This window comes from Megalobrama amblycephala, linkage group LG18 (assembly GCF_018812025.1).
Source record: "Megalobrama amblycephala isolate DHTTF-2021 linkage group LG18, ASM1881202v1, whole genome shotgun sequence".
NCBI classification, from domain to species: Eukaryota; Metazoa; Chordata; class Actinopteri; order Cypriniformes; family Xenocyprididae; genus Megalobrama; species Megalobrama amblycephala.
Genome location: NC_063061.1, coordinates 24,944,131 through 24,965,993, shown reverse-complemented (window position 1 = coordinate 24,965,993; position 21,863 = coordinate 24,944,131). Strand labels below are relative to the sequence as shown.

Below are 21,863 nucleotides of genomic sequence, written 5' to 3'. Positions count from 1 at the left end.
TAACATTTGTGAACAACATCTGACTATAAGTCATATGCAAGACGATGTGTTGCCCTCTGAAATGCAGTAGTCAGTTACTGTCACCATTCATGATAACAAGCACATAGTTTTACTTTGTGTTCTGTTACTCGCTTTACTGAGAAATGTGGGGAAAACAGGGGGAAGTTGGGTATGGATTGATAGATTCTAATATTAAAACCAAAGCATCAACACACATTAGATCTTAAACTTCTTTTTCTCAGGCACAATTTCCAAAATAATTATTTTAAAGAATATATTTAAAATGTAAGCCTGTATCATATTTGATGTCTAAGGTCTTTAAATTATCAAAATATGTTGTACACAATCTACGTTTCCTGTCGCCTGATTGATAGTTTATATTTTTTTAGTAAATAATATAATTTTAAAAATTTCAACCTTCAGTTTGGGCCTTTGAATAAAACTGAGGTGTTTTTTTCCTGTGAAAAATTAACATTCTTTATATTCTTGTATATCATACTATATGAGCCATAAAATCCTGATGTACCCTATCAAATATGATATTCAACAAAAAACACATACGCAAATGTTTATTTATTTATTTATTTAGCTTTTTTATTTTTTGGTGTGTTTTGTCTAAAGGTTCAATAAACTGTTCCATAAATTTATTTTTTTTCCGACTTATATTTCATGTGTCAGGCCTCATATAGGGTTAAAATAACAACTGTTGATTTACTGGGCTGGCTGATGAATTGTTTCATTGCATCATCCTGTAACTTGTTACTTGTTACAGCCAGGTTTTATAGCATTTCTTGACAGGCTAAAAGCTGATAGAATCTTTTATGTTCCAGAGCACTCTGGCAACCACACATCAATGAACTTAAACAATCATATTTAATCTGGCAAGATCTGGTATATTTGTTTAATGTCCCCATGCATTTAAATTACACAACATGCAAATAAGCAACCAAGACAGACAACAGAAATAGAACAAAATGCAAATATCCTAATATGACCGTCCTTTGAGCTTTACCACGTTAAATAAATAACGAATTAAATGCTTTTACAGCACCTGCTGTCCTGAGATGCCACGTGCAAAATAAAATTGCTTTATTTAAACAGCAGATGGCAGCAAATGAACACAAACAAGACTTCTCTAGCCTACATGTGCTTTTGACCCACACTCAATGATACTATCAAGATTGTTCCATCCAGTCACTACTTACAATATATACTTTCATTGTAATATATTCTTTGGCAAATATTTATTTGAATGTTTGTTTCTTGGTTTAGCGTTAATTTTACATAGGCTATATAAGTACTTTGTGTAACTTTTGGCGCTCTAGCGGTTAATAAATAAAATTTCAAGCGTCTTGCGGAAGAACATTGTCGCCGAATCTACTTCTCTCTGTTGTTTATGTATGACGCAGGTTACGTTACTGGGTTACTCCGTACTAGCGGCTGGCGTCCCGCTCGGTCTAAAATAGTCCATCGTAGGAAGACGGATTCATGATGTGTTTGCTCATTATATAAATTTTGTACATTTTAAAGAAAAACGTTACATAGTGTTTTAATCAGTCTTCTGACAACTATAAAATTTGTACATATATTTTATAACATGTTGTATTTAAGTTACCCGTGGGCAATAAAACATCGCTATCAATAAATGTTATAAACATGAAATAGCAACATAAGCATGACTTGCACTTTCTTTTGTTCTTGACGTTTTTAGAGGAGGAGCTGCGCGCGCTCTGTGCAAGTGCGGAACACTAAACATTAAACAGAAGATTTTCCTGACTTCATTTCTTCGCTTAGCAGCAGACAATAGAAATCCACAATGTCCAAAAAAGTGGCTGTAGTTACGGGGGCAAATAAGGGCATCGGACTGGCGATTGTTAAAGGGCTGTGCAAGGCAGGTTTCAAAGGAGATATTCTCCTCACTGCACGGAATGAGAAACTGGGACAAGAGGCTATTGCTGGACTGCAGTCTGAGGGGTGCAAAAACGTAATCTTCCATCAACTTGATATTTGTGACCAGGGAAGCTCTCTAAAACTCAAGAAGTTTCTGGAGGAGAAGTACGGTGGCCTGGATGTTCTTGATCAACAACGCGGGAATTGCCTTCAAACGTCAGTTTTGAATGTCCTGTTTTTCAACGCAGACCTGCGTAAATCTTTCATCCTTAAATGCTGTGTCAAAAGTGTCAAAGAACAATTAAAACATATATTATATTATATTATATTATATTATATTATATTATATTATATTATATCAGTGTTGGGTAAGCTAATTATTACTACTAATTACATCTTCAACAGTGTAATTAGATCACGGTACTAACTAATTATTCTCCCTAAAAAGTATTGCATTACCTATTACTAATTACTTTCTAAATCCCATAACTTTCATATTATCCCATACTGACCAGTGGTAGACATGGAACTGCTCTTTTAATTCTTTCAAATAAATAATATAAAATATTCTTGAACTTAACAAAGTATTTAAAGGGAGGTTACATTAAAAACATACATTTAAACACATTTAGACATTACATTTTATGTTTAATACGCTATTGTTTTATATAGAATTGTTCTAAACAGTATTTAATGCAGCTACATCAGTAGTAGCTGTAATTAAATTACAGAAAAATTAAGAGTAATCCCTTACTTTACATATTCAAGGGAAAAGTAGCCTAATTAAATTACAGTAATTCATTACTAGTAATGCATTACACCCAACACTGATTATTATATTATATTATATTATATTATGATTGGTCTATACAATGTTCTGTGCTAAAATCCTCACACTCACATCATTCTTTTTTATTTTATTTTTATTTTTTGCATTCCACAGTTTCCACACTTTTCAATATATTTTCTATGTAAACATGCATTTCAATTTTTTTTAAAAAAATGCATTTTTTTTTCATTTTCATTCCCTTTTTTATAACAAAAGGACATTCTGTGTCCATTTACATTCATCTGAAATTCTCTTCTTTTTCTAGATTCAGCACCAGAGCCATTTGGAGAACAGGCCGAGGTGACCATGCGCACCAACTTCTGGGGAACGCTGTGGGTGTGTCATGCTCTTCTGCCGATACTTCGACCCGGTGCTCGAGTGGTCAATGTGTCCAGCTTTGTTAGCAAGAAATCGCTTGAACAGTGCAATGCTGAGCTAAAGGCAAAGTGTGTGAATCAATTTTTATAATAAGCGATAAAGTGAAGTAAACAGCATATGTCAAGTGATTTTTTTTTTTTTTGTTTGATGTTTGCCTTTGGACAGATTCAGAAATAAAGATTTGTCAGAGGAGGAATTGTGCCTGCTGATGGGAGAGTTTGTTCATGCTGCACAGACAGGGGATCATACGGCTCAGGGCTGGCCAAACACTGCCTATGGTACCACCAAGGTAACAAACATCCTTATTTGTCCGTGGCTGTGTTCGAAAGTTGAAAAAAAAAAAAAACACACAAAAAAACAAAACAAAAACAAAAAAACGCTACCTCCGGAGGCAGCATACGGAGGTAGGAAGATAACAAGGCATGTCCGAATCCAATGATCTTGTCACATCCTGTCTACTGAGATAGCTTTATCTGATTGTTTTTTGAAGGCAGCATAAACGTATCCTTTGCTGCCTTTAATGTCCCACAATCCTGTATGTTCCATTCCATGACAGTTGAGTTAAAAAATAAAAATGGCATCTAAAAGTTGCAGTTGGTCATCAGTTTTTGTATAAATGTATGTTTTTGACCAACTTTTCCCATATTTTTAGCGATAAAGTTGGTATTAAATTAAAATTAAATGAGGCCAGCAGGGGGTGCTCACCCTGTGATCTGTTGGGGGTCCTGATCAAGCGTGTCACACGCATCCTGTAAAATGAAGCTAAAGCCAGAGATTGTATATTATAGGGAGATGAGAGGATCTGTATCTCTCACCACTGGAGAAAGCGTAACGGCTAACTTAATCACGTGTTGCACCTCTCAGCCTATCGTGTAATGGCAGTGACATCAGTCGCAACATTCCCTAGTCTGCTTTCTCTAAAAAAAAAATATTTTTATCAAGCTAAAATCTACATATAGTTCCCAAAGAAAGTATATTGTTTAGTGTAAAACATGCTGAAGATTAGCAAATAGGCTGTCCATTAATTAAATGATTAGCTATTTTCCCACAAAAGCTGTTTAATCAGCATAGTGAAGCCTCTCATCCATTGACATCCATTCAAAAAATGGTCTCTGGTCTCCTTACCTGTGTACCACCAGAGGCGGAGCGTTAGCATTAGCCGTTAAATTTTTTTGGCTAAAGGTTGCAGGCTTGCCTTCCAGTGGCTTTGCTAAAACATCTCGATCGCCCCCCCTCCAGGTGCAGTATGCAGTATAGGTCATAAACCCCACCCTCTCCATGTAATGTCATGGGACGTGAGACAAACTAGTCAAATTTCATGTCTTTTTTTTTTTTTTTTTTTTTTTTTTTTTAAAGATGGTTTCGGTCATTTTAGGTGGTTTTTATCACATTGATGTCAATTAAAGTTTTCACTCTTTAAAGTAAGTTTGTTTTTAGTTAGTTATTTGATGCTATAAAAACTCAAGGTTTTAACATTATGATTGACAGCTGAGATTGACAGCTTCTCTGAGCGAAGTAGTCACTGAAGCACAAACTGACTTTTTTCTGGATCTTTGGGAGGAGATTGGAGCTTTAACTTTAATTTCTACATTTCCAGAACTGTTTATTTCACACCAACATAATGTGGTGTTCTGCAGTATTAACCGATTTTGCGGTAGTGTGGGCGGGACTTGATATCACGGACTCCACTTCGTGCTCAATACTGCACAGACTCGGGCTCCAAGTTCACTATGCGCAGACTCGAGACTCAAGATGTCAGCGTGTCAGCAGGAGACACTATACTGTCAAAAAGCACTGTGCTTCTGATGAGACTTTAAAGGGTTAGTTCACCCAAAAATGAAAATTCTGTCATTTATTACTTACCCTCATGTCGTTCCACACCCGTAAGACCTTCGTTAATCTTCGGAACACAAATTAAGATATTTTAGTTGAAATCCGATGGCTCTGTGAGGCCTCCATAGGGAGCAATGACATTTCCTCTCTCAAGATCCTTAAAGGTACTAAAAACATATTTAAATTAGTTCATGTGAGTATAGTGGTTCAATATTAATATTATAAAGTGACGAGAATATTTTTGGAGCGCCAAAAAAACAAAATAACAACTTATTTAGTGATGGCATCTAAGTTAGTCATAGCCAATAGCATACAAATAGCCTTAAATAGCCTGTGCATACAGTAGTATTACATCTTTTATAAATTGAGATTTTGGCCAAACGTATTTTACAACAGGAAAAACTGAGCGCTCATAACCTATTGATGATGACGTAGCCTAATGTGATGATGTTTTTGCACTGATTGCACATTGCTCCACACATATAACTGCATTTGACTTTGACACAAAGCGAGTGATCCTCGTCAGCTAGGTAAAATATATTTCTAAGAAATTTCTTATTTGATTTATGATGGCTATCTGCTGATACACTTAATTCATTAACATTTAATCATATGGACACACAGTATGGTTAATGTTTACGATGTTAAGTATTTGCTCACTAGATATTTTTTTTAATCTTGTATTGTATACTACTCCCCGCTTGTCTTCACATGTATAAACATAGAAAAACATGGTTTTACTACAGTAATATTGTAGTAACTAAAAAATATTACAGAAGGTCATCAGGTCACTGTGAACTTCTTTAGGGTATTTTATCATGCAGAACGTAGTCTGTGTATTAATGTGTGTTGAGAGGGACATCCCAGTGGATCACATTGAAGTCATAAACTGTGGTCTTCAAGCACATGGCTCACAGAAGATTGCTGTTGTAATTAGTTTTAAAGAAGCCCGTTGCAACCCTGTGTGTGTGTATATATATATATATATATATATATAACTGTCTAAATTAATAGTGAATAAATATAAAGCTTTTGATACTATTATTTTGTGTTATTTATTGGGGGGGGGGGGGGGTGGGGGGGGTGCCCTTTTTTAGTTTCGGCACATGCCCCTCAAAAGGTCTGTGCACGCCGCAGTGGCGGCTACTGGTCTGTCAGAGAGGGGAAGCTCATTTTCGGCCTACATCATAAAAGTACATTTTATTTGTCACAGCACTTCCAGTCAGCCAGCTAACTTTGTCATACCAGGAGAGCTGAAAAGACCTGTTATTTTTCCCTATCTTTTGCACTAAATCAATCTTAGGTGTTGATCTGCCCTGCTGTTTAATTCTAAGTTTTTCCTTGTAAGGAACTTTCAAATGGCTTCGCCAAAATCAGGTCGACAATATTAGCACCGTCTGCCATCGTGCGCAGAATTTTCACCCACGACGCTAGCCTAGCATACTAACGTTATATGAATGAATGAATGAATGAATGAATGAAGGAATGAATGAATGAACGATCTAAAAAAAAATATTAAACTCTGTAAAACTGAAACAAGGAATGTGGTGTATAATTGTGTGAAATGTATGATGAAAATCAAGCAATTTCGCCAAGCAAATATCAAAGAAATAGGTTGCAGCAGTTTTTATTTCGATTGAACTTGAGAAATCCGCAATGGGACTGAGCGCGAATAGCTTCAGTGATTCCTTATAGTACAGAATCGCTGTCAGTCAAAAGGAGATGCAGTCTTTCGACAGACCCTCCAATCATCACGCAGAAGCTCGGAGTCCGGGCCAGCCCACTCCCCATTCACCCCCAGAGACGCTGAGCGTCCGTGGGCGGGACATAATCGCAGCGTTTATCCAATGACCGTCTAGTTTCGAAGCGCTAAAAAAACCGTTCAAAGCAGCCCCATTGAAGTCAATGGACGCTGGGCTTCAAAAGGGAAATGCACTGTGACGCTGCGGGAATGTATGAGAAGGAAATCGAGTCAGCCGACCTGCTATATATGTAACTGATTCTGAACGAACTCGTCTTTGAGATGAACGTTTTCTAACGCATTTTTAGTCAATAAAATGTTAATACAATAGTACATATTTGACCATTAATTTTGTGACATTATAAGGGAAGCCGAGCTTCCCTTGCAGTCTTAAAGAAATCGCCACTGGTGCACGGCCCTGGTCTACTGTCCCGAGCGTCGTTCGCACTGGCCCCGGGCCATCGGGCAGTCCTTATTGTCGAGCCCTGCAAACCCCCTTTTCAAGAATACTTTAAAGAAAATGGATTGAAAACAATCGGTCATCATACCCTCAGAATAAATGGTGAGAAGTATTAACGATGAGATTATTATGCCAGGCTAGCAAACAGTGTAACATAACGGCCCAGTTTTACAGACAGGGCTTAAGGCAGGAACACACCAAGCCGACGGTCGTCCGTCGGGCAGTTTTTCTTCGTCGGCCGACTAAGTTTTCTCAGTGTGTTCTGCACCGTCGGCTGAAGTCGGTCCTCGTCGGCTTTTTTTCGGCCGATTCGACATGTTGAATCAGCGTTGGAGCTCGTCGGTCCGTCGGGCCATCTGATCATTCTGATTGGCTGTTCAGCTACTGCCGTCTGCTGTTCGGAAAGGCATTTCATCTCACGCAGGCGCAGAACTGACGTGCTACTTGGCCGTCGGCTGTTTAGCGTCGGTTTGGTGTGTCAGGGCAACTTTGGACACAGACGCTGCCGACGTGAGCCAACCCCGCAGTTTGCTTTCGTCGCCACTAGTTCGTCGGCATGGCTTGGTGTGTTCTGGCCTTTAGACTAAGCCAGGATTAGGCCTTAGTTCAATTAGGGCATTTAAGCAGCGTGTGAGTTTAGAATAAACAGACCATTATCGTTCGTTGGTGTGGACGCAAATATAGTTATCATTATAGTTACCGTTTTAGTTTTCATTCTTGGAGTGAACGGGCCTTAACCCCGACATCCTGGCCAAATTTGCCCATTGGCCTCTGTCCATCATCATGGCCTCTTAATCATCCCCACATACTGATTGGCTTCATCACTCTCTCACCAATAAGCTTGTGTGTGGTGGGCATTCTGGAACAATATGGCTACTGTCGCATCATCCAGGTGGATGCTTCACATTGGTGGTTGAGGTGATTCCCCCTTTCCATATGTAAAATGCTTTGAGTACCCAGAAAGCACTATAGAAATGTAACAAATTATATATTATAACTCAGTTATCAGCAAAGCTCCCTTTATTTTGTGGATCATTAAACCATTATGCTGCCCCAGAAGTCTGTCCAAAATCAGTTTTGTGTGGTCCCTTCATGCTCAAACGCAGCCTGTAAAGTCATTGCCTGATAGGGCAGAGTCATCGAGGCAACAAGTCAGCTGCCTAAACTTTCGGGCGCAGCCCCTGACATACTAAGAGTCTGTTTTGCTAGGTTGTGTATTTTAGCAATAAGCAAGCCCAGACAAAAACTGTCAGAAAAGGAAATGAACTGTATTTTACTGTCTTTTTTTTTTTTTTTCAGATTGGTGTGACTGTGCTGTCAAAGATCCAGGCTCGAGTTCTCAGCGAGACGAGGCCAGGTGACGGTATCCTCCTGAATGCTTGCTGCCCAGGATGGGTGCGGACTGACATGGCTGGATCAAATGCTACCAAGAGTCCGGAGGAAGGAGCAGAAACTCCTGTTTATCTGGCCATGCTGCCTGAAGGAGCCAAAGAGCCGCATGGACAGCTAGTGTGGGACAAGACTGTACAGGAATGGTAGAGTGAAGAAAACAGGCGCCATCAGTTCATTCCATCTGAAAATAATGATATGATCTGAAAGTAACTCTTTTCCAAAATATATGAGACATTATAAGAGGCATACTGTAAAATTTCTACTACATGAAATTACATTTTAAAAAGCTCTGACTTGTACATGCCAGTTTTCTTGAAAGTAATTGTATCATCATTTATGAGGTCTTCATATCAGATTTTCAGTATCTGTTCAGTCATTTTGTTTATCTCACTAAGATAAACAGATTTTGACCTCAAATCCTTCCACAGAACAGAATTTTACTATCTGTATACGTTCCAGCTTTATGAAGCTAAATAAATATTTAGCTTGCCAAAACATTTGTGAACTTGTGATCTTGAATTGTAACCATTAAAATGATTGGTTGTAAGCTTGACTGCATTCACATTCTTCATGCTCAAAGGTTATTTCTGCTGACTTTGTATGCTTATTTTAGGATACTCTGAGCATTAGTTAGAGAAATATTTACTGTATTATACAAGATGGACTTTTGTGCCCTGCAATTCAAACACAATCATACCCGCCTCACCATACAAGATTAAAGTAAAACAAAACTGATGTTATGCAAGCTTTTGTTGGTGCAGTATCTGCTCTTGAGAAATCAAAGCCATCATAAAACTATCTGTAAAACTTGTAATATTTGGCAGTATCTTAACCTTATTGGCCAACAGAAAGCAGTTATCATTGCAGAGAATTAGTTGTTTCTCTGCCAGCTGATAGATTAAAGTTTGTTAGTGGTTTAAAAGTGATAAAACACTAATAAACTCCCTACCCTCAGTGTCATTAAACAATAAACTCTCTTGTTTGGATCGTGATCACAATATTACAACACTGAAGTCAAGCAAAAGCAAGAATATCTTATTTCACTCGATACTTTTGTTTTAAATAAATCGATAAATGTTTCCTTAAGTATTTACTTTCTGACTTTAAGATAACACCCCATAACTGAACAAAAGGCTAAGGCAAGCATTATCAAAACAGTTCTGAATCGTAGGGAAAGTATGGTAGATGTGTAACCGCTAGAGGGAGCCACATATTTACTTTGTGTACATGAATTAACATGAGGGCCGGAAAAGCCTGCAACACAAAAGTTACCAGTGTAATAATTATTGAAGCTGAAATTTCATACTTAAAACTCAGAATGTCAAATCACTTTAGAAAAAAATCGAAGTATCATTTTTCATTCATTTGTGAAAAGCGCAAGTAATAACCTACTAATTTATCTTCACCCAAGTTGTTGTCACTAGATGGCAGCATAGGACAGAAATCTAAAGAATATCTTCAAGCTCAACTCATTCATTACCTCTCTTCTCTTATATTAATTTTAATTAAAGTATGCTGTTACCATGTTTAAAGTAGTGGCCAAAAGTGATGTCCAGCCTAGGAATATTGACATCTTCACCCTTTATTCAAACATGATTGTAATTATATTGCTTAATTGTGCAATATTACAATAAATATATTACAGTACATGATATTTTGTAATCATATTACATAGTTGTGCTTGAAGTCAATTGCTTTATTTGTGATGATGCAATGAAACATGATAGAGAACTAACATTTTTCCCATATATTGATGGTTTAATCAAACTTGTAGGGTCATTAAAAACAAAAATTCCCTTCGCATATCCCTGTTGGCTACTGCTGTATATCATTTTCTCAACTAACAAACAGGTACATCAAGATAATTTATTGTAACTAAGTGACTGTTATTCTATTATATTCTCAGTAAGATCATTAAATAAAATGCAGTGTACAAACATACCAGCGTACATTCAGCATACAAACATTCCACTTTTAATTCACTTCCTTTATAAAATCAAACAACAAAAGCCTTGCCAGCTCTGAAGCCACAACAAAATAGCTGGCAGGAAATTGCCTTTCCTGAACACCTGTAACAAAATGTGGACACCGGGAAAACAGCTCAACACATTTAAAACATCAAACAAAATTGATCGCAATTATACAGAAATAAAATGACACCAACAGCTCTGACTTTAAAAAAAACTTGAACTAATTTATAGCTGCATTTTGGATATATTGTGCAAAAAGCAGTGGATTCTGGTTTTTAAGAAGGATTAATTACAAAACAAAAATAAGTTTTAAAATAATTTAAAAAATAATTCACAAGTACATATATAAAAACCAAGTTTTTTGTTGTTGTTGTTTTTGTTTTTTGCTGCCAACAGCATATTTAAGCATAAATTAAGTTAAAGCAATGCTTATTGTTGACCTGGAAGTACAGACATCGACACTTTTCACTTTTTTTCCTATTTAGTCTGTTCTGTAAACACATGTCCAACAGTTTTCATTTGCAAAACTTTATTCAGATTTTCTGGAGAAAAAAAAAAAGAGTAAGATAATGTTAAAATAATTTAAAAAAAAAAACTACACCTGAATTGTGGTGAAAATGTTCAGTCACAATATGATTTATCTGCTAAATAATATTAATAATATTGAACACTTTGGGCACCTTTATATCAAACAATGAATATGTCCACTTCTATGACAACATGCACAGCATATGTAGAGTATTATTCACAACATAAATGTAGAGTACAAAAAGTACAAAACAAGCAATACTACAATATCTAAATGTGATACAGTGGAGTCAAGTAAAACAAAAAGGACAAGTTGACAAAAAAAGGAATTAAATAGTTCCCCTCAGAAAATACTGGGCCTCAAGATGTTCCTCTCTTGACTGTGCTAATCAGGACCAAACGGAAACGCCACTTTCAGCTACACTTGCAGGTCTTCACAATCATATTTGACAGCTGTTCTACCTGAGAAAAGTTACATTGAGCATTATTTAGATTCAATTACTGTTGAGCGCTGATGAAAGTGATAAAATCAATTCTGACCTTATGTCTTCGCCCCACATAGTAAATGATGGTCAGTGGCTCTAGATCCTGAGGTACGCAGCAGGGTTGAGCAGATGCACCAGGATTATGATGCCTATACAGTGCAAGAACCTGTAGGCAAACAAAATCGGACAATATCAGACACATCATTTTAAAACGGTCCATTTATGAAACATCTGTTAGCCTTGGTTGATACCTGTGAGTACTTATTTTCTGAAGACCAGACGTAAGAGCAAGAGCCAGTGCAATAGTTGGCATTGTAACCAGAAGGTTCATGTATCCACTTCCAGCCCAGGTCTTTGCGGAAATCAATGTACAGGCTCCTCACACAACAGTCCTCAGACCTTCTGCATTAAGCATGAAGTTGACAAACTGTAAGGCTTTTGATATAGAACATAAACATTATATAAGGAATGTCAGCTGAATCATAAAAGGCTCACTCGGTACAAACTCCATCAGTTTGTCGTTTTTTGCGAGATTTTGATGGGCCGTGGCCGTCAGCAGGAAGTGACATTACCAAAAGGTGGGGCTTTGGCTCTTGTCCTTGTAAGCTGGCTTTATCGCCTCTGAATGCAGAAAATGAACCTGCATACACAAGTAGCAATTTTAACTTGTTCTATCAACCTCAAGACATACAGGATTTTAATTTGAATTCACAAACCTGATATTTTGAATTGGAATTGTTCTTTCGTACATCCACAGGACACTCTCAACTGAAATCCTTGCTCCACCTCTATGAATTAAATGGTAGAGAAAGTTTAATTTATTATGCATACATTTCATTAATGTAATTGTCACGATATGAGGGTTGCAGCAGATGAAATAAAGAGATGGTTTGAGGCACAGCAGTTCACATTTAAATATAGCTGCGAGCAGCAATGACGGGCCCAATCCCCGGCACCACCGCCACCCTGGTGGCTTTAGGACAACTGTGCATGGAGGGCAATATGCATTTAAAGTGAGTAAATGTAAAATGCTCATTGTGATAAAATGGGATTGTGATAAAGACTTACACATATTTTTCATTTAAGGCCAGTTTTGCACCTTCCAGCTGCCATTGACGAGTGGCAGTAATGTTTAGACTTTTTTAAAAGTTATATTCAACTGCCTAGAAACAAAACAGGTCTCAAAGCTGTCTAAATATGTTCACCATGGTCAATTATGTAAATAATAAAAAGTTTAAACTATTTAAAATTGCATCTTGGTAAGTTAAGTCAACATTTGAACCGTTTTTTTTTTTTTTTTTTACATTTGATTATTAGAGTAATTAGAACCCAAGACTTACATTTAAAAGTGTAATCCGGCGATTTCTCTCAAAAAAATCCTGTCATCACCAGAGCGCAATGAATTCTGGGGTAGGCAAGACCGCGAAGGGTCCCCTAGGAGGAGGATATCAAATTCCAGAGCGTGCGTTTTTCAAATAACCCAAAATAGCTGACTTCCTGTTGAGCTGTGATATGGCTATGAGCATGAAAGTTTTTTGGCACGATGAGATCCATAAGTGTACGAAGTTGGTTTAGGTGAAAAGAGGTGTGCAACAGAGCCACTCATACACAACTATATAAAAGGATGCACCACAGAGCCCCGGTTTTTGAGCATGTTAAGAGCCCCAAAAGTGCCTGAAAGGCTGAAGAAAAAAATTACCTAAGGAAAATAAAAGGGCCCTTCACCCTTAGCGCTTAGGCCCTAATAACTGAATTCAAGATAACAAAATACTCAGGTTTTTAACGAATGACTTAAGAACAGGAACAGAACAACCATCAAAAACACAGACGAGAACTTAACAAAATACAGGGCTTAAGTACACAGACCAAAGTAATCAAAGAAATGTGAAACACTTAAGACAACTTAAACAAACGACTGGTAACCAAGAAAACTAAGAGAAACTCAATGAAACGACTGAAAACTAATACACAGAACTACACCTGAAAGGGTGACACGTTTACATTTATTTGTATTTCAGTTATTTATTTCAGTTAGTTGCCATGGGCCATCATCTAATATTTCTATTTTTAGATTTCAGCTTTATTTCAATTACTGGAAACAATTTTTAATACAATTTTTAATTTTAGTTATCGATACCAATACTTTGTAGTTTTTAATGATCTTTACAATTTGTGTAAAAATGGGGGGGGGGTGTAGTTTTGTTTTGTTTAGTTTTTTGTGGGGGGGTGGGGTCGTGTGGTAACAAGGTTAGAAAATTTGGGACAGCTAACTTCTAATTAGATATTAAATTTAGTTAATTACATTTTTTTTTTTTTTTTTTTACATTTTTTAGATGTTTTTAGTTTTAGATGTTTATGTTATGGACATTGGGTATTTTAATAGATACAGTCAAGAGGGTCTTTTGATGTGTTTTTCTAAATGAGCTACTGTTCATGCTAGGTTAATTTTATGATGTTAGATAATAGTTTCTCACAAACACATAGGATTTATACCTCTATATACCTCTAAGTTATACAGCTAAAATACAGCATCATAAATCCTGTGTGTTTGTGAGAAACTATTATCTAACATCATAAAATTAACCTAGCTCATTTAGCAAAACACATCAAAAGACCCTCTTGACTGTATTAAGATACCCAATGTCAGTATTGGCAGTCACAAACATAAAACATCTAAAACAATCTAAAACAAAAAAAAAAAAAAAAAAAAATGTGGCAGGCAGCACTGATTCTCACCCGTCTTCTGCAGCCAGTCTTTTAGGGTTGACGTCACATCAAATGAAATCCACTTGCCAAGCATTTGATTGGTAATGAAGCGTGAATACAGGTAGCGCGCCTTGTCCCCAGTGTCCTGGTACAGCTCCATTCTCTGCTCTGAATTAATTATTTTGGTCTCCTTGATGCGCATACGGAGCTCCGCCTGGGAGAGCATGGAGTTTGAACCCAATTTTTCCTTTATATCTGTGATGTTGAACCATAACAGCATGTCTGGGTTTTCAAGCACTGGTGATAAGATAGAGAGAAAACTGTTTGGAAACAGGTCTGGAAATAAGCATGTATGTGTTTTTATATTTTTCAATACATTGTATGAATGGAGCAACAAAAGAATGAAGAAGTATAGAACAAAGGGTGTGTTTTCTATGGATGAGAGTAACAACAGGGCTCCGTGTGTACCACTAACAATATGTTGGTGCTTTATAAAAGTAATCAGTTTACAAAATACAGTCTAAAGGTAGTACTTCAATGATGACTATATATATATATATATATATATAGGGGTGACTGTTATCATTGTCTGTCATCATTGAATGACTGTTATCATTGTCTTTGCAACCAACACCAAAACATCCCTAAACCAGTGTTGTCATATATTAGTCCCTATATGGATTTAAGAGACAATAATAAATCAAGGGATGTTTGGAGCTGAGTAATACTGTAGTTTACCAAGAAACACTAATTCCAGGATCTGAGTCACTTCATTAACATTCTCTTAGCAGCCTTCCTTCCTGTTTGTGGTCAGATAATTTGCACACACCCTCAGTTCTCTGAGGAAATTGCAGGCACATGGCATTTTAGGCTCTAACACTAAGAAAGGCACTGTAATATTTCAGTAATCAACAGGCAAGACAACAGAGAAAAGACAGACCCACTCACTTGGTCTTATTGTGAACTTGTGAACCTCTTTAGCATAGTAATCTTCCTCGGTAGGATCTTCTGCATGCAGGTGTACGGGATCCGCCAACTGCTCCTGGTTTAGTTCTACAGTGCTGTTGTACAATGAGATCAGTTCTGCTGGGATGTTTTCTAACTCCTTTTCATCATCTACTTCTGGTTCCTTAGGTAGTCGTAGCTTGCTGAGGATCTGTCCTCGAATGGCTTCAATGCGTTTTCTCTTTATCAGTTCCAGGTCTAAAGGATTGCATGTTGACAATGCTTTGCTATACAGCACAAATCCCAACAGGCATTGCGATACCAGAAATAGACTCTCTGCCCTCATGGTCAGCGTTGCTGGAATTTATCTTCAGTCTATGAGTGTGGCAGGTTACAGGATGGTTAAAGGGACTCAAGCACTTCTAGATACAACGCTGGCGTCACTTTAGCATTGCTACAGCATAAGCTGGTGTTGTCTTCTTCACTTCAAACCCAACGGCCTGAATTAGAAAGCAAACATCACAGATATATAGATGCTGGTACAACAGCCTCAATGGATCTGGAAAAACAAACAAAAAAAACACAAACACAAACAAAACTCACCAATCAATGAAGTCAGAGGTCCATCGAACATACACAATAGATGTCCTCACAAGCCACCATGCTTCATTTACAATACATAGTTTCCACTCGATAACCTTAACGATTTCTTGCGTCCAGCTCAAGAGTAAAAAACAAATACACGTATTTGAGGTTCAAAGTAATATCAGTTATTTTCGGGTGCCATCTTCTTGTTCTGAACAGTTTGCTCTCAACTTAAGGAATGACAAAAGAGGAAAAGGAAGCAGCACAGTTTAACCAAATGACACAACACTTCCTTTGCAGCAGAGTAGTTTCCCCCTGAAGATTTAACCCGCACCGTGGACATTATGTGAGGCAAAGGTTTTAGTTCAACTCATGATGGCTCATATGCCTGGAGTCAGCTGGTTTTTGCTATCCACTCAACAAATAATTAAACATTTAGAATGAAACAAGATGTTATGAATTCTTTCCCTAATTAAACAAGAATTCATGAAAGAATCCTTAACAACCTTCTTAATCTACATTAAAGCCTTTCTAGGCCTGTTCACTCCAAGAACGGTAACTATAAAGATACCTATAAATATATAAGCATCCACACCAATGCATGATAACTTTATATTTATTTAGTGTGCAGTGCAATTATGATGTCTGCAACTTTAAATGCTCAAGCTCTTTAAAGTTGGGTGGATTCTGATTGGCTGTCAATGTTTTCATTGTTCATCAGCTGAAAAACAAAATTCTAAACGTGATTCCAATGAAATCATTATTCTGTGACATTATCGTTATAGCCGTGGTGAGGACTTCCCTATTCTCATAGAATTAGAATGATTAATACTTTATGTACTTCAAGGCCTATTCACACCAAGAGTGATAACTATAAAGAGAAGTATATTCGTGTCCATACCAACTCACGATAACTTTCTTTATATATAGCGCATGCTGTTATCACAGTTATCGCTCGTCTGCCATGTTAAATGCTCAAGTTCCTAAAAATCGGGTGGATTCTTTTGCTGGAACATGCAACAGCTGGAAAAAAAAAATCATTCTGGAAATTTGATTCCATTTTAGCGATATTGTTCCTCTGTGTTATTATCATTATAGTTGTGGTGTGGACTTTCCTATTCTCATAGAATTAGAATGATTAGTAATTTTATTCACATTTGTATATATTAGTCAGGTTGGACTACTGACACCTAGTACTATGAGGGTAGCATCACAGCCGCCATTTTGAGATCACCTGACCAGTTAAAAATTTACTCACTTTATCCTGGTTACACAGGTTAGTATTAAACACTTTTGCTCACATAAACAATGGCTGACTGTGATTTGCTTTTTTGTCGCCACATAAGGCGACCCTCTCCATATAAAGGTCCTGAAATAATATGCGAAATCAAAGATCAAATGGGTATATGAGGGTTGTGGGCAGAAGTGATGCAAAATCTTGCCATAAAAAAACAATAAATCAAATTTGCCACTTATCAGATTGTTTTATTAACCCCAACCTTAAACCTACCCTTACAATAATGCAAAAACAGTAATTAATTGTTGTTCAGCGTGACAAAAAATGATGCAATATTGATGTGCACATGCCCAGTAACCTCTGATATGACTATAGGCTTGTTCGAGATGCATCGGCGCAAAGTACCGCGAGAGTGATTCAAAAGCATAAGAAGTCGTATGCTCTCCAATCACTCTCACAATACTTTGATGTCATACGCAGATCGGTCTGTGCAGCGCCGATGCACCTTGAACCAGCAGTGCTGCCAATTTAGCAATTTTGTCGCTAGATTTAGCGACTTCACTGCCCTTTTTGAAACTTTTTTCAAAAGCCTAGCGACAAATCTAGCACTTTCTTGGACAAACCTTTTTTAGATTTCGTGACTCGCCCACTGATATATATTTATATTAATATAGATCAGTGGACTCCCCAGTATGACGTCATCTAGCGACCAGTTTTAGCTACTTTCAACTGAAAGCATTTGGCAACACTGCAAACAAGCCTAATCTGGCCGTAGCTGTATACCTTCTAGCCCCAACTGGGTATGAGGTCATTTTGAACACAATTTGGCCAAACAAAGGTGCTCATCAAGTGCAAATTTCCAGAAAACTTTACGCTTTATGTTTACATAAAAGGTGGGTGTGCGTTGGGGCTCCACTTTCTTTGACGTGTAAATTCCAGTGTTGTGCTGAACTTTGATGTCAGTTATCATGGCCTTTAGGCTACCGATATCTCATGTGTGAGTATACTTGTTTTGAAATACACTTTTCAAAAGTATTATTCATTTATTTGTATGTAAAACTTTTTTTAAAAGAGAAGAAAAGAATGAGTGCACTTTTAAATAGGTCAGCTGGGTATGTTAAGGGAACAGTTAAAGCGCACAACACAACTCTGCTAGCACAGCGGTTTATCTGTTGAAATATCTTCCACAGATTGTGTTTACAGAATGCAGATGCAACTTCCACAGAGGGTATCCTACTTTCAAACTTGAGAACTCGTAGAAGAAATCAGACAGATATTAACAAAGAATTAGCAGATCCACCAAATGATGACAACTGCACACTTGTCAATGTAAAAAGCAACCCTCCCCCAGCTCTCTTTGTGTCTAAATAAAGAAACAGATTTTAGAGAGGAACTGATGAACTTCAGCGCAGGCAGGACGTGAAACAGTGCATTAAAATATTTCCAACGACCAATGTTTCCATTTCTGAAATAGGTTGGTGTCAATTTTTTCATCGCCCATTCAGAGAACAGACAAAGTTGAGCCTTTGAAATATTGAGTTGTAAACTTCCTCAGTATTACATGAAACATACAGTATAAAAACGAGCTTGATCTTACTTGCTCTTTTGTCTTTTTTAATCTCACTAAAACAGTTAGAAACTCCACACAGGAAATGAGCAAAATGTGACAGAGTTGTTTCTCACTATCTACAAAACTCAGAGCCTGCTACAAAAGCCTGTTAACTAAAGATTAAAAAACAAACAAAATAGAATTATGTACTCATACAACTGAACTGAACATCAGGCTTTTCTTTGAAAAGGTCCTTCCCATCAAACATTAACGATGAACGATTTAACAATGTTTGATTCAGAAATGATTCACCTCTGAAAACTGCCAAATTTAATTGCATAAAAACAAAATACAATTCTATAAAACATACAAAGTGTACAAAAAATGTAGAAAAGTTTTATGTATTGAAAAAGTATTGTTTGAGATCCAAAGCACAAAAAACACATTATCAGTACACATAAATCCATCACTCATCTTTTCACTCAATAACATAATTTACTATACACCTTTGCATTCACACACCTTATATGAGAACCTCCTATCCAATATAACAAAATATTTTACCTTCTTTTCACTCCTCAAATCTCTGATCTGAAATGTGTGACAATCTGCAGTCCATTCTCAGCTCTCCACACCATATCTGTCAAAGTGGCGTAGAATGACGCACAGCTCTAATTCAACTGTGCCCATGCCAACCGTATGGAGTCTGTATCGGTCTGCGCCACTGTAAATGAGATCTGGCGAGCGCAGCTGTGGGCCTCCTCCGACAAACATCTCAGCAAGTTGATCCTGCCAGGATCCCAATGGTCGCCATGTTGCACATTGCAGACGATGCTGTCCTGGGCTCGATGGTATGTGGATATAACCATAACCATACAGCTGGCATCGCCCAAAAGAGTCCAGATGCCACACTTGTAGGTGAAGCTTTGGCCACCCTAGAGGTAGAAAACACATCCTATATATTAAATCATGTTTAAGTGGTTAGAAACTCTTTTTATGACACTAAAACATAATACAAATACCTTGTAGGCCCTTAGTAGTGTAGTGCAAATCAATGGGATGGCTCCAGTATGCCATGTCCCCTGTTTGAGGCATGTCCACTTGAGTTTGACCTTCCTTCAGACCAGAAAGAAGTCTCCATGCTCCTCCTGAATGGTATAAAGTAAAAAAAGTTTTTGTAGTTAATATTTATGCAAACTTTGGCACATCAAATAAGCATTAAAACAATCTTTACACTGTTAAAATGTAAGGAAAAAACAATAATTCGTCTCTAAAATCTTTAAATCTCTAAAATAAATTTTTTTCGTAGTTAGTGTAAATTTTAGGTAACACAGTATGAAATAGTTTACAATAAAACAAAAAAAGACACCTGTGTGTACACCCCATTTGCAGAAGAGGCTGTTGTGTGGGAAACCGGTGGCCCCAATGATCTGCCCAATTATATGCAATTCTGCCATAAGAGTCCTGAAATAACATTATGTAGTATGTTGGTTATCACATGCATCTGTTCAAATGGTCATATAACCAATTTCACGTACTGTATTAGCATATTCCACTACTATGTTTGTTTTTAGATTCAAGTATTTGCTGTTTAATTGTTCTTTTTTTTGCTCCAACAAATATTCACTATTTCTGTTGTGCTTATTTCATACTGTATCGTTGTTTTTTGCATTAATAAAACTTTTGCTTCATAAACATATATAACAATATCGCTTTAAATACACTTTCAGACTCGTTACAGGTTCTTTAGGTGCACTAAAACATATAAAGGTTTTCGTTTTTAGCTAAGTCTTGTTACAGATACAGTATCTAACTTCATCTTGTAAATAGAGTAACGTTACATTAAAACTAACGTTACTAGCAGAAGGCTAGCTAATTAGCGACCTGACTATCTAACGGTTTCACAACGCCGTAAACAAAGCAGAATAGTTACAATTAGCAGGCGTACCACGATTTACCCAATCACCACAATCATTCATTGATCAGCAATGCTGGAAAAATTGTAAAGCGAGCAATAATGTTAATCCAGTAAGCGTTTGTTCACTGTTTACAGCGCCTTCATGTAGTCAAGGCTGATTTCCTTAGCAACCCACTTCCTCAGGGTTTCTTTGTTTTGGCTTGACAAGCTTAGTTACTGCCATCTGGCGGCATGAGCTTGCGTTACATTGAAAGCAAAGAGGAGGGAGGACTGTATAGGTACCATTGCACTTCTCCTTCTTCTTTTTTTTAAATGTTCTTTTTTTTATGCTTTATTCGGTAACACACACACAAAAAAAAAAAAAAAATGACAATAATAATAACAACAGCAGCAAGAAAATCAGTAAAAACATACATTACGGTACCATTTCACTTCTGTGACAGAGCTGTTCTCAACAACACCAAAGTACATATGTCCTAATAGGTGATGGTTGCCAGGTCTGCACAACAAAACTAGTTGTGTTGCTTAATATTTTTTTATAACCTGTGATACTTTTTTCAGGATTCTTTTATGAATAATAAGGGGGGAGAAAAAACTTAAATAAAATAACAGCATTTATTTAAAGTAGAAATCTTTTTTAACAAAATACACTACCGTTCAAAAGTTTGGGGTCAGTAATTTTTTCTTTCTTTTTTTGAAAGAAATTAATACTTTTATTTAGCAAGGATGTGCTAAATTTATAAAATTAGTAAAGACTTGTATTGTTAGAAAAGATTTCTATTTTGAATAAACACTGTTATTTATTTATTTATTTTTTACTTTTTATTCATCAATGAATCTTGAAAAAAGTATCACAGGTTCCAAAAAATATTAAGCAGTACAACTGTTTCCAACATTGAATAATAACTATTAACTATCAAATCAGCATATTACCACATCTGTGAAAGTTTCATGGAAGTGCAGACCTTGTTATCCGCTGATGATATGGCTAATATATCAGATACAATTGGAGGGTTATGGAAGGAATTTAACAGCTGGAAAATTACAGTGTGAGAGTGAATTTGAATAAAACAAAAGTTATGTTTTTTTTTTTTTTTTCAGAAGAGGCTCTTTAAAGGGTTAGTTCACCCAAAAATTAAAATTCTGTCATTAATTACTCACCCTCATGCCGTTCCACACCCATACAACCTTCATTCATCTTAAGAACACAAATTAAGATATTTTTGTTGAAATCCGATGGCTCACTGAGGCCTGAATAGCCAGCAATGACACTTCCTCTCTCAAGATCCATTAATGTACATATTTAAACAGATTTCAAAACACTGCTTCATGAGTTGAGCATTATGAATCTTTTGTGAATCATGATTCGGATCGCGTGTCAAACCGCCAAACTGCTGAAATCACGTGACTTTGGCGC

At 36.8% G+C, this 21,863-nt stretch overlaps 3 protein-coding genes across 6 annotated transcripts in view; 1 reads left to right on the top strand and 2 right to left on the bottom strand.

The window, feature by feature from the left end:
• Positions 1–1,721: 1,721 nt before the first annotated feature.
• Positions 1,722–9,070, top strand: cbr1l (carbonyl reductase 1-like). The gene is given in 5 exon segments (XM_048165932.1): positions 1,722–2,074; positions 2,076–2,106; positions 2,985–3,165; positions 3,263–3,386; positions 8,431–9,070. Coding segments are annotated over 5 exon segments (834 nt in total). The 5' UTR covers positions 1,722–1,816; the 3' UTR covers positions 8,671–9,070.
• A 1,128-nt stretch (positions 9,071–10,198) lies between these two features.
• On the bottom strand, positions 10,199–15,503 carry tgfb1b (transforming growth factor, beta 1b). Its single transcript, XM_048165923.1, has 7 exons — positions 15,161–15,503; positions 14,243–14,509; positions 12,223–12,294; positions 12,002–12,146; positions 11,758–11,908; positions 11,562–11,672; positions 10,199–11,483 (listed from the first exon to the last, which is right to left on the bottom strand). Exons 1-7 carry the CDS (start codon positions 15,501–15,503, stop codon positions 11,436–11,438), a joined length of 1,137 nt encoding a protein of 378 aa, XP_048021880.1. The 3' UTR covers positions 10,199–11,435.
• A 76-nt stretch (positions 15,504–15,579) lies between these two features.
• Positions 15,580–21,863, bottom strand: part of b9d2 (B9 domain containing 2) — a 42,398-nt gene continuing 36,114 nt past the window's right edge. The window contains exons 1-5 of one of the 4 annotated variants that reach the window (XR_007181242.1): positions 20,477–20,741; positions 19,898–19,992; positions 19,551–19,676; positions 19,093–19,463; positions 15,580–15,716 (exon numbers count right to left, since the gene is read on the bottom strand). Coding sequence is in view for 3 of the 4 variants with exons in the window: in XM_048165936.1 (XP_048021893.1) it covers positions 19,150–19,463; positions 19,551–19,676; positions 19,898–19,985 (528 nt within the window). In the remaining variant the exon portion in view is untranslated. Of the gene's footprint in view, positions 15,717–18,566; positions 19,464–19,550; positions 19,677–19,897; positions 19,993–20,476; positions 20,742–21,607; positions 21,669–21,863 lie in introns of those variants that run through there. The other 3 variants (XM_048165936.1, XM_048165934.1, XM_048165935.1) reach the window with 3 other exon arrangements.